The sequence below is a fragment of the Nothobranchius furzeri genome, chromosome 17 (assembly GCF_043380555.1).
Source record: "Nothobranchius furzeri strain GRZ-AD chromosome 17, NfurGRZ-RIMD1, whole genome shotgun sequence".
Lineage (NCBI taxonomy): Eukaryota > Metazoa > Chordata > Actinopteri > Cyprinodontiformes > Nothobranchiidae > Nothobranchius > Nothobranchius furzeri.
The window spans coordinates 51,091,565-51,104,671 of NC_091757.1; the positions used below are offsets into that span (position 1 = coordinate 51,091,565).

The window sequence follows — 13,107 nt, forward strand, 5'->3', positions numbered from 1 at the left end:
AAGTGAAAGGACAATAAGATTCTTTCTAATTTCAAGAAATACCATGTTTTTTTGTCCCATTTTGGTTTTTCTAGGGCTATTTCCTCCTGAAATTCTTGGCCAGTGAAGTGGGGGAGCAGCAGCTAGTTGACTTTTTCAGATTATTTGTGAGAAAATATCACGGACAGCTTATTTTATCTCAGGTGAGAGTGTTTCAAGTGGGAGATTGCAAAATCTCAGATTTTATTCTGAGTTTAGTCTGGGGAGAACCATGCTGACTGATCACACCTGGACGTGTGTGTGTGTGTGTGTGATGCGTTCCACCTGGCTCCTGTTTCTGCTGCAGCAGATTGAATCTTCCCTCTAAATAATGGATGCAACATAAACACTGTTTGACCTTGCACACTTGACTAAAGATCAGCTCTGCCTTCGTCTCTTCTCCTCTTCCTCCCACAGGTCACATTTTATCTTATATTCCTGCTGTTTCTGTTCTTTCTGAACAGGATTTCCTCCAAATGTTCCTGGTTACCTTTCCCCAAATGGAAAGGTGCGTATAAAATCAGTCTTTGTGCGCTCTAAAGCGGTAATAATCTGGTTATTGTCGAGAGAGGTGTTTATGAATGGATTTTTTTCACTATTATTTTTTCTTACCAGCTGACAAACGGGAGAAATACGGTCTCACCTGAATATGAATTTGTTTAGACTTTGAATTCATGACACTGAGTGTTTATTCTGTGAAATAATGTATTTGATATTTTTTTAAATACGTCATTTTAGCTGCTAAAATTGTGCATCAGAAAGTCAACAGCAATAATTCAACAACAAATCTGGTGACCAAAGTAATCGTCACTTGATCGAGTCGACGCCACACCGGTGTCACATGATCAGAGAAGCGTAATTCGATTGGCTAAAAGCCGCTCGACTCAAATCGAGTAACGGTTACTTTGGCTCGCATCACCAGGAGGTCACCTGGTGGAATTGCTGCTGTTGAGTTTCTGATTTAATTTTTTGCTGTAGAATTTTTATGGATGAATTTTGCTGGTTTATTTAAGTGAAAAAAAAAATCCTAATCCAAAACTACACAACATAAAAATTCTGTGTCTTCAAAACTGCCATAAGGCTGTCTTTCTTCCATTCTGATGTGATGATATTTTATTGACATCAAATAAAAGAGCCTTTGGTGATGTGCTGTCTGACCGGTCCGGTCCCGGAGCGGAAACACGGCCAACAAAAGCTCCAAACACCAATCCTGTTAACAGAGCGGTCTCTTCCTCTCTCATATTAATTGAAGTGTAAAAGGATAACTGCTCCTCCTGCTCTCCTCCTCTCTAATTTTCTCTCTTCCTCTCTGCGTGTGCTTTATCATTCACTCCTCTATCTCTCCTGATTGCCTCATTAACCTCTTCGTGCATGTCTCTCTCTCTCTCCTACCTCGTACTTTCACATTATCTCGCCCAACTTAAACCCCCTCTTTTCTCCACTGACCCCCTTCTTCCTCGGCTACCTTTTGTGTGCTCTGAATGTTGTTTTCTTGGCTTTCCTGTCCTGCGGTGAGTGCCGCTGGACAAGCAGTAATTGATTGAATTAAACAGAGTGAGTTGGGCACAGTCAATATTTGGATGTGATGCTTCTGTCAGTAAACGACACAAAGGACTAGAAGGCTTTAGGATTAAAGTACTATCCAGTGAGAGTCATAGTAACGAGTCCAGATTGTTCTTTAAACAAACTCTCCAGACAATAATTATAAGACTAGACAAGTAAACTGCTACTGTTATTTATGATCTGCCACTGAGCCAGGCTGCTGTTTTTGAATATGTGTTTTTAGACATTTTATACTCCTGTTTTATTTGTTTTTAAGCGTACCTGAAGTGCCGACAACAATGTCATTGCACAGTCAACTGTTCAATGACAATAAAGGCTTTGAAGTGAAAGTGTTAGAAAGAATTTGTCATGTTTATTGATTTAATTTAATTAGACTCTATTTTCTAAACAAGTAGTTTAATTTCTTCCAATTTTACTTTAGATTTTTTTAAATTTTAATTATCCAATACACCGATGTAATCTGACTCTTGATTTGCGATACCGATGTAAACCAATACCAATATATTTGAAGTGAAAGTGTTAGAAAGAATTTGTCATGTTTATTGATTTAATTTAATTAGACTCTATTTTCTAAACAAGTAGTTTAATTTCTTCCAATTTTACTTTAGATTTTTTAAATTTTAATTATCCAATACACCGATGTAATCTGACTCTTGATTTGCGATACCGATGTAAACCAATACCAATATATTTGCGGGGTCCAACCCCATTAAATCAAAAGAAAAACTCAATTACAGGTAACTAGCATTACATATTTCCTATCATGCAATTGTTTTTATTTTAGACTTTATTTGTGCAAAATCTGATAACGACTTTGATTTCACCAGTTACACCAAACAAATAAAAGTCCATGGCCTAGTGGTAGAGTGTCCACCCCTGGACTGGGAGATCTGGGTTCAAATCCCGGTCGGGTGATACGGTCGGGACTTTAACCCTCCCACTGTCTTCATGGGTGACCCCACAAAGAAAGTTGACCATTGAGCAGGGTTGATGGTTTATCCCGTGATGTCCACTTGGCAGGGGTGAGGTGGTGCTCACTCCTCACCCCTGCTACGTGGACCTCAAGGGATAAACCATCAACCCCGCTCAATGGTCAACTTTCTTTGTGGGGTCACCCATGAAAACAGTGGGAGGGTTAAAAATGGCACCCAATGCCTCCCTGCTTGACACTCAGCTTTAAAACGGCTGGATTGGAGGGTTGAATCATCAAATAGTTCCCAAGTGCAGCCACAGCTGCAGCTCACCGCTCCCCACAGGGATGAGTCAAATGCGTATGTAATTTCATAAGTGTGTGATGATGACTAGTGGGGCTTTAACTTTGACTATATATCTCAAAAACTAAACCTCAGATCTGTAATAGTTAGACTTGTTGAGTGAGACGAGAGAAGTTTGAAGAGTTTGATGCATAATATGAGCATGGTATGTAAAAGCTGTGTCATTAACAGAATGAAAACTGATGCCGATAATTTCCGATGTTGCATTTTAATGCCAACAGCGACCATTAATATCAGTATTGTTGGTGAAAAACCACAATTATCAGGGAGTTTTAAAACTGACAAAGGGTTTCTGAAATTGTCACACCAGAATTTGGACATATTCAAAATATTCTTCCAGAATATTCGCAGAGTCATTCTATAGGTGAAAAAGTCCATTTATGTCAACAGTCCAGTCTCAGACTGAGAGACCATCTAAAGGCCCAGGAACCCTTTGCAGGTGTTTTTGATTCATTAGCTGATTAGAATGTGATTCTTCAAGTCTAGAATATTTAATCCTTTCACAATATTTACATTTTGAGATTTTGAATTTGGGGTTTTCGTAAGCTGTAAGCCATAATCATCACAATTATGACAAATAAAGGTGTGAAATATCTGGTTTTGCATGGAATGAGTCCGTCTCATATATCACCTTTTAATGTGAATTACTGACATAAATGAACTTTTGCACAATATTCAAATTTTTTCTCCTATAAATGTTGGAATCTGGATCCAATGTCAACAGCCTCACAGTAAAGTTTACGAAGTTCTGCGCATGTGAGATGATTTTGAAAGAAGATAATGGCCAAACATAAAAAAATAATGCAGGATGACCCTCTTGACATGTATATGAAAAAAATAAGTTAGGATGTGTTGTATAAAGTCGGGTGTACACTGTGCGACTTTTTCACTTTTTTGAGCCGATTTTCCACTCGTGCGAGAATCCACGAGATCGGGGCGAGTTTTTAGCCGAGCGGTCGTGTAGTGTACGGGGGTTACGAGAGGCGATTAACACCACGTGACCAGCTACCGATCAGCAATAGTGAGCTCGCACGGACTTCTGGCGTGTTTAATATTTCGCTTGTCCCTCGTGAGGGTATCGCACTGTTGAAGCGGCGCTGCGAGCAGCTGCGACCCAAAAAGTATCAGAACCGCTCACGGCGCATGCGCAATCCTGCATCAACACCGCTCGCCCGCTATTTCCCTAATAACACACGTTGTTCGTTTTTGTTTCTACACGTTTTTTACTCACAAAGATTGCCAAGAAAGCGTGTTTGTCGTGTTCATGTCAAATTAAACTGATCACAAAACACAGATTTACTTTCTTTATTTTGTTTTCCTGATCCAACCCCCATAAATCCCTGTGTGTCCCCCTGCAGCACTCCCGAAGGACAACAGGCAAAACAAGACAAAAAAGTCTGACGTGTTGAGTAAAAACTGCTATTTTTAGCATATTTTTAGGGCCGATGTGTTGCTACCAGACGTACAGTGTGAGCAGTCAGGTCGCATCCGAGAACTGGGTCGTGCAGTGTGAGCGCATGGCTTGTGAGATCTGCCCTGCGAGGAAGTCGTACAGTTTGAGCTGAAGCTGAGTGCTACGAGTGAAAAAGTCGCACAGTGTCCGCCCGGCTTAAGCCAGTTCATCTGGGTTTCGGCTGAGAGTCTCTGTTTTGTCACCAGCAGTTCCATCCCAGTGAAATGCTGCTAACAAACTGCAAAACTTTATCAGTCTGAGCATAAAAGAACAGGAAAAGTCTTTTTTTCCCCTTGCTGCTGCAAAAGAAAGACTATTTCCAAATTGACCTTCCGCTCTTCTTGGTGATATCTAAATGTTTTCTTTAGCGAAACCTCTAATTTCTCTGCAGTTTAAGAAAATGTGTCTGTGAGCTTCAGACAAACCTGTCTCTAAAATATTAGCAAATGAGCGAGAGATCAGCCTGTGTTTAAGGAGCGAGGAGCATCTAACAAATTATTTTAGACGCACTATGAACGGTGTGTCCGTCTTTGTATGCACATATTCACATTTGCGGTTACACACTTGTGTGTTATGCATGCTAACAACAAGCTTTTGCAAAAAAAAAAAAAAAAGTTGTAGACGTCTAATTTAAGTCTCTGATTCTAGAAGAGTTTTCAATTAGAGTTTTCCAAATGCATGATTACAAATTTATATTCCAAAGAGAATTTTTATATTTTACTGCACAAGATCTGGACTCTTTATGAGCGTCTTAGCAAACATGCAGTGTGCTGCAAGTCAGCGTAAGGAGCACAGACTCTTTGGAATATGTTTCCCAAATGAATGAAGTCAGTAACTGAGCTGCAGTTAGACGAGCATACCTCAGGAAAAACGAGGATCCAAAAATGCAAATGAGAACATTTTATTAGAAAATGACCTCTTTAATGGACCAAGCGTCATGGTATGCTGTAAAAGCTTGAGAGCAGGAAAGAGGCAAATGTTTTTTTTTAAATCCTAGTCAGGAAGATTGATAGTGTGGTGAAGGGTATGCTACGTGGTTACTCTTCTACTCTGTGTGTGCTTTACAGCTCACATACTTACTGCTGACTGCTTGTGGAATGTTTGCGCACACATTTGTCATTGCGAGTCACTTCTGTCACAGCAGAGACGCTGCGTGTGGTATTTGAGAGTTTTTGTGGCTCTCGCTGGCTGCTCTTGTGCATATGCACACGTGTGTTTGCATCACACACATATGTGTAAACTCACTGCATTGTTCGCGCATGCCTGTTTGCATGATCTTGTATAGAAACGTGGGTGTGCCCCCTCATGCCCAAACTCCTGTCTGCCACAACCCAAACATTTTCCCTGTGTTTTTTTTCCTATTTAAAAAAAACCAAACATCTTGTTCAATAACAAGCATTGTCGTAGTAATGGAAATAAAACTAACACTTGTGCCATTGTTTTCCAGAAAAAGCCTCACCCTCGGGGGTATTTACGCCAACTGGCTCGATCGGCCGGGAATTCCAGAGGTACGAAGTGTCTTTCTGAAGGTTTCCTCACAAATGAATGAAAATTCAAATTGCAAAATGCTGCTTAGGTGCACAGTAATGTCCAAAAACTGCATGTGTTACAGTAAAACATTGAATCACACAGTTGTAAACCTTTTAACAGATGACAAACATTCATACGTATTGAACAGCTGTAAACAGCTGTGCAATTCAGCCCTCATAATCCAAACGATGCCCCCTAAACAACAGGATCTATAAATACGCTTCAGCTTAATGGCGCGTAACCGTTTACCGGAAGACATTTCCCAACTGTTTGAGGGGGATTACGTTACAAAAAGGACAATGTTCCTGCAGCTCAGGTGACTTTTTTTTTGCATTAATGCAGGATTCCTGAAAAACAGATTATTTTTGTGACATTGAGTTAGTCACTGTTCTATCGCTTCCAGAATATCACACACACACACACACACACACACACACACACACACACACACACACACACACTTGAACAGCTTTTTAATCCCCACATTTCTATGCTAACCCATCTTAATTACCGCTCAGAACATGTGCATTTTTTTGTGCACGCATGCATGCGTGCTTTGCTTTCTGGGAACCTGCACCTTCTAGAATATGCGTTGGTGTAACCGGAGCCTTTCGGGGGCCCTCTGAGGGTGGGAAGGACGCCGGCGTTGAGGGGCCGCCGTGCTCTTCCACCTGATTGGATAATGGCTGAGTGCTTTTGCACAGGCTATTATTTATTTATTTACATTACGTTTTGATGTGCCAGTCACAGACTAAGTGGAGCAGCCGGATCGATTGAAACCTTTCTTTTTCCTTGTGTTTTGTTTACATCAGACACACTCGCATTTTTTTTTTAAAAACCTCCTTTATCTGCGTGCCTCTCTTTATCGCCTCTGCCTCCCAGCTGCTGCTCTACAATGTGCCTGAGCTGGAGAAAGGCAGGAAATGGTTTGGCCTAATAATAAACAATGACATTCACCGATCCTAGAGAAAGACGTGTGGAATGAGAAGTCCTATTTTAGGGTTTAGATGAGTAAGCTCTCCCTTTGGGAGGATGGATCCAGACTCGGAGACGGTGTTTAAATAAAGGGCCCGCTTGATTTTCCCGAACTTTTAGTCCAATTCCCTGTCTTCCCTCTTCTCTCCTGCTCCATTCTAATAATCATGAACATTTGTGTGTAGATTAATAATAAACAGTGAATATTACAGACTCATCCGTGTGTAAGCGAGAGTCAGTCTGGACTGTTTTTCCAGGCAGAGGAGTTGGATTTCTCTCAAAAGCTAAACCTGAGCAAACTTTTATGGAAGAAGTTTCAATTCCTCAAACTTTCTCTGTTGACTGTCAAACCTCCTCAAAATAGCAGCTCTGCTGTGTTTGCAGCCCTGAAAATGAAATACTAGTGAAAGTTTTCTAAACATGTTTTACCAAATAGTTATTTGGAATACTAAATTATTCATATTTTATGCAGGGCTGCATAATGTGGCCATGAAATAAGAGTTAGCTTTTTTGCTTCTTTCAAACTAACTCATTGAAATATAGTGCAACACTGACAAAGATCAGAAGACAAGAGAAAAATATGATGCTAGAGTATTATTACAGTATTTTTGATTTGAAATAAAATATAATAGAACTGGATGGTGGCTTTTTTATGAAGTCTTTAGAAAAGAACATTTTTAACCTTTGCACAATATTACGACAACAGGTTTTTCGCTAGTTGCCTCTCTTTACATTTGATTGTGAAAAATTAGGCACTGTTTCACTTTACGCTTTACTTTCCATTGCTGCCACAGAGTAGTGCTTTTATTTTAGTTCTGGTGTCGCTAAAAGCTCATGGAGTTTATATAAAGCATAAACCCAAGAACCCTTAAAGGGGCATTATGGAAGTTTGACAGCCAAAACATGTATAGAAATAATAAATGTCTTCTTCATACATTCTCCTGCAATGCCCTGGTCCTGTAGAAAGAGCCCTGGCATTTTTACTGTGATTGCCTGTTTTTCTGTAAAATCACAGAAAAAGAGAGATGCTCGGGTCGAGCAGGCTGCTTCATGCGCGTTCACGCTCAGGCATCGCCCGTAGCATTTGCTATCCGTAGCTTTAGCAGCAGAGAGAGAGGCAGTGCCACTTTGTCGCTGTTCCTAACGCCTAGTGACAAAGCTAGCTACATTTCTGAGGACCCTTAGCTACTTTCTGTAGAACTTTCTTCTAGATATTTCCTGCAAATTAGCAACAAAATAGCCATTTTCACTCCAAACCGTTCTTTGAACGTTGTTTCAGCTGTCATCAAGGATATAAATGTTACAGATACTGTGAATGTTACTAGAGTGTAGCCCACCTTGTAAGATGTCTGACTCCCATGCAGAAGACCTGGGTTCGATTCTGGGTGTGATCATAGTTCATTTAGAGTTTCTTTTTTTACATTAATTGTATTTTTTTTACAGTAAGATGCCCACATTTTTATTTGAGGCTCGCCGAACGGCATTGAATTCACAGATAAATTATTGAAATTTTCTTTTAAGATTTGCAGTTAAAGTCAAGAAACGCATCACTTTTCCATCCTAACAAAGAAGAAATAACTTTCCCTCAACTTTATGTGCTCACATTCACATGTGTAAAGGAGGTTAATTAGTTACATTTTAATTAATGACCAGAGATATTAATGATCCATGTCTAGTATGGACCCCATCTCTGGACACTGGGTTATTTAAATCAGAAGAGTGGTTCTTTTTATTACAGGGACATTAAATAAACACTTTGCATGATTGAGAGACGAGAGAAGAGAGAGAGACCTCCAAACGTTTAAGCAAAATGTATTATCTAAATGATTTTAAACAGTTTAACAGCACTAACTCTCTAGTGATGGAGGCTCATGGAATGGAATGTGAGGTGGAGTGTGTGTTGGTGCGATGTCACTTCAGAACCTCCGTTCTGGAGACGCGAGACTGAGTGGGAGATGATGTTTTGCTCCTAACTGATCAACGTTTGAACCGTGGTCAGAAAACAACATGAGACGCCCTCTGTGTCGCTCTACATTAGCCGTCAGTGAGACTCCCGTACAGGTCAGGCTGCCAGGTCCAAGGACCCTCCTCTGGTACTGGAGCTGATGAAACAGCGTCGACAGCACGACAAACCAGTCTTTGGATAGTCTCCAGGTAAAAAGCGACAGGTGTTTCACAGCGTCAAAGGGACCCCCCTTTGGGTCAGCGAGTTCAACTTTTATTCTGAAAGAACCATTGTTTTGTTGACAACAACGACAGGATTTCCCAGCTTGGCAGTTCTTAGCTTAAAAGTAAAAGTACGGATGGCCGGTCCATACTCCACTTAGCGATGAACTTCAGGGGATCTTGAGAGCTGGCTGAATACTGAACTTAAAATGGGGTTTTTCTGTTTTATTAATCTTGATGTTTACGATTCTGGACGAATCACAGCTGACAGATTAAATAAACACCACAGAGACTCTGGCACGCTTCAGATGTGAAGGTTCTGATTGGGTCTGCGACCGGAATGCGTCATGATGATTTATCTTTGTGTATCAGCGTGTCTAGTGGCTAGAATAAGTCATTTACTTATTAAAACTTTAATCATAACATTGTGATTTCACAGATCGGTCACATGGTTACTATTGACTAACACTTTAATGGATTAGCTTTATTAAAAATAGAGTTCTTTGATTAATTAAAAGAAAAGAGTTCATTCTTCGTTCTTCTGTCTTCATCGCTGGAATGTAAACAGTTTAGAAGCGAATGCCTGACCTTGAGGCTGTTTCATGCACACTGACACTGTGTCAAAAGGAAACGGCTGTTAGGGTAGAAATGGTTCCTTCATCACGTTACAATTGCAATTAACAGGAAGTCCAACTTTGTCATGATATTGAGTTGTAGTTAGGACCCTAAATGCAGGTGACAGCAGGCAGGAGGCAGACTGGCAGGCCAAACAACCATTTAATATGAATTGTGGTAGGTAGGATGATGCAGCAGGACAGGACGAGGATCTGACAAAGGCCCAGTCTCAATACTTGCACTGCGCCCTGCGGACTTCAGCAAAGTGCATTTGGAGAAAGTGTGCAGTAGGGTTCAAGTGTGTAGTACACAAGTGTGCAGATAATTGCAGAATTGAGACGGGGAGCATTGCGTCGTGGATCGCAATGCCTGCCAGGATGCTGGTCGCCGTGAAACTTCTTTCAAAAACCTTTACTTTCAAACAAACAACAAAGCAATTATTTGAAATAAATTTAACTCCATTGCTGCTTTGTCTAAAACATTCAGAGCATCAACTGAAATGAACTAATTTCATTAGAAAATACATATTTTCAGAAAAGGAACTTGAGCCATTTCTCCTGCAGCAATGACTTGTGGGTAATTCCCTTGCCCGAGGTCCGCATCGCTGCAGAGTTGGGTGAAGTGCAGATTAAGGGTGCAATGGGGGCGTGGTCAACTTCCGCACTTGAGAATCGGGACACCCTACGCACTCGCACCCCTGGCCAGGAACGCGCATTTGAAGGGTGCAAGTACAAGTATTGGGACTGGGCCAAAGACCAGCACAAAGAAAAGGTTTAAATAGATGAGGATGATCAGGGAAACAGGTGGGTAGGGTAACAAGGGGCAGGTGAGTTCAATCAACACTAACCAGGGAGACGAGACACCAGAGACACAGGAGGCTACAGGAGAAGATCCTGACAAACTCAGCTTTTTTGTTAAATTATCACCAGAAGTGATTTATTTTACTTAAAGTCAGCAGAAAATGAACCGGCAACATTTTTCTGATGTTGAAAAATAGAAAATTGGTCTCATCAGACCAGTAATAATTAAAATTAAAGTTTTTTTATTGTATATTATCAATTTAATTTCAGAAACAATAGCTAATTTGGGGAGTATGGTTTTGTGGACTGATACAGTTCTTGTACGGGTCAATTCTGCCAATATCAGTTTCTCAAACAACTATGATTAACAAAATATTATCATTTAATTAAAATAAGGTGCAAGTAAAACTCTTAAATGGGACATCTATTTTTGTTTGCCCAAATTAGCCTGTTAGCAGGCTGGCAGATTAGGAGAAATGTCCAAATCTTTATTGCTGCTTGGCAACGGTGCAATCAGAGACTCGCCGATAAAACTCTGAAGTCTGATTGGACGCTCATCAATTAATCAGAATTTTGGCCAGTTCTGATCACACCCGATTCTTTGGTGCACCGCAACAAAAGAATCATTCCAAATTTAGAGATATTTATTTATGCGATTCTCAAAAGAAAACCGCAGAAAAGCATGTTTGTATTCAACAGATTAAATAATTAAACATTAATAAGCGATTGACATCACAGTGGCTGCCCTCGCCTTCACATCCCCTCTAAGACTTAGACTAGAACAAGCGTTGTGATTTACTAACATCCCTGGTGTGTTTAAGATGGACGGATGTAACTTGTACTCGCCGTCCAGTATCGATTCACAAAGAGAAACGCTGCACAGACACGGGACCAGAGAATCAGAGGTAAACAAAGAGTTTCTATTCAGGGAACAGCAGTGCAGAGATCTGGGCAGCAAAAGAGCTACGTGTGGTATCCTGTTACACAATGCCAATTTACAGCCTCGACGTTCCATACAGCCCACCCCAACACCTCCCTGTTCTCTGCACTCCTGTTGGAATACTCATAGAGAAGTACTCAAGCGTGCGTGTGTGTGTGTGTGTGTGTGTGTGTGTGTGTGTGTGTGTGTGTGTGTGTGGGGCTATGGTAACGATGGTAGCTGAAATGCTGCGTAAGCCAGTGTGTGCGTGGGGGCATCTGTGGAGTGTGTGTAACGGCTTCAGGCTGCTGTGTGAAGCAGTGTGACATTGTAAATGCCTTCCTTACACACACACACACACACACACACACACACACACACACACACACACACACACACACACACACACACACACACACACACACACACACTTCTGTCTGTCTACTTGTTTTCCCCACCAACACAAACATACAGACTATTGCTCTTGTGAATGTGGCTCTGCTGAAGCCTGTAATAAGCTCTCGGTGTGTGTGTGTGTGTGTGCGCGTCTCTGTACGTAGGTGTGTGTTTGCGTGACTGAATCACGAGTGTGTTTGTGTGTGGATGGACGCACACAGGCTGTCCATCCTGTTGCTTGTAAATCAGCTGATTTTTTCCACCCTCTCATCCATCTTCCACATCCCCTTTCCTTCCCTTCTCCCTCACTTTTGACTCCTTTCTCTTCCTCCGGAGTCAACGAGCGAGTTTCCATCAGAGGAACAAGTGATAGCGCACCCACGTCCTCCCTCTCCTCCCACCTCTCCTCCCTCCCTCCCCTTCCTGCTTCGCCTGGGCTCTCTCTCTGCCTCTGCGAAGCATTCCGCTCCGTCCTGCTCACTTGCCTCCGGCTCACCGCTTTTCCCATCTTCTCTTGCTCGTTCAGTGGCTGCACGAAGGGAGCGCCGCGTGGTCACGGGCGAGGCTGGTGGAAGAAGTCAAAGCAGAGGTAGGCACTCACTCCTCCTCTTCTTCCCTGGCTCTTCTTCTCATCTTCAGGGAGTGGCAGACAGACTCAGATTGGAAACATTGCTCAAAGCTTGACAGGATCTCATTTTTATCCGCTCCCCCCGTTCAGCAAGTTATTCCCCTGCTCCTCGCTCTTCCCTCTTTTGCTTCTCACTTTCTGAGTTTGTCACTCGCTTTATTTCAGTGTTTTGTTGCCATCTCTTATCTTGACCTCTCTCACACTTTCTTTATCTCTCTTTTCTCATTAGCCTCGGTCTCTGTCTGCCTCCGGGTGAAGTGCAGAGCCCAGCGCTGTGCATCTGTTGCGTGTCATTCTGTGCTGCCTATCAGATTTCCCATAATGCTTCCATGTTGTTCCCTAATTGTTTTGGCTTTATTCCCCAAATCCATGCATTCATCTTCGTTTAAAGGCTGTTTTCAGTCGGACCTGGGAGGATTTTTTTACGCTTTGGAACACAAACAAAGACTTCCACGACCACTTTATACTTGGTTCGAATGAACAGAGGCATTGTTTACACTAGCCGATGTTGTCTTGTGACGTAGCGGGCGTTTACGCTTCCATCTCAACCAGCTGTTGGGTAAATGTGTTGGTTGAGCGTGAAAAAGTTGGATAGAGAAAAAGATTTTTTTTTACTCTCTAAATCCGATCCCGTGAACTTTTTAAATGAAGAAAAATCCTAAAAAATGTTTCCCCTCGCTCTCCGTCTTGTGACGCCTTCTTTCTTTCTCCTTCATCTCTTCCATCATCAACACATCTTCACATGATCCCTGTGTGATTATCCTCTCTCC

General features: G+C 41.6%; 1 protein-coding gene across 4 annotated transcripts in view; it reads left to right on the top strand.

Moving 5' to 3' along the window:
• Positions 1–13,107, top strand: part of aopep (aminopeptidase O (putative)) — a 124,344-nt gene that overhangs the window by 57,529 nt on the left and 53,708 nt on the right. The window contains exons 10-13 of one of the 4 annotated variants that reach the window (XR_008559229.2): positions 75–182; positions 436–526; positions 5,756–5,816; positions 12,236–12,298. Coding sequence is in view for 2 of the 4 variants with exons in the window: in XM_015972850.3 (XP_015828336.1) it covers positions 75–182; positions 483–526; positions 5,756–5,816; positions 12,236–12,298 (276 nt within the window). In the remaining 2 variants the exon portion in view is untranslated. The remainder of the gene's footprint in view (positions 1–74; positions 183–435; positions 527–5,755; positions 5,817–12,235; positions 12,299–13,107) is intronic. The other 3 variants (XM_015972850.3, XR_011517021.1, XM_070546141.1) reach the window with 3 other exon arrangements.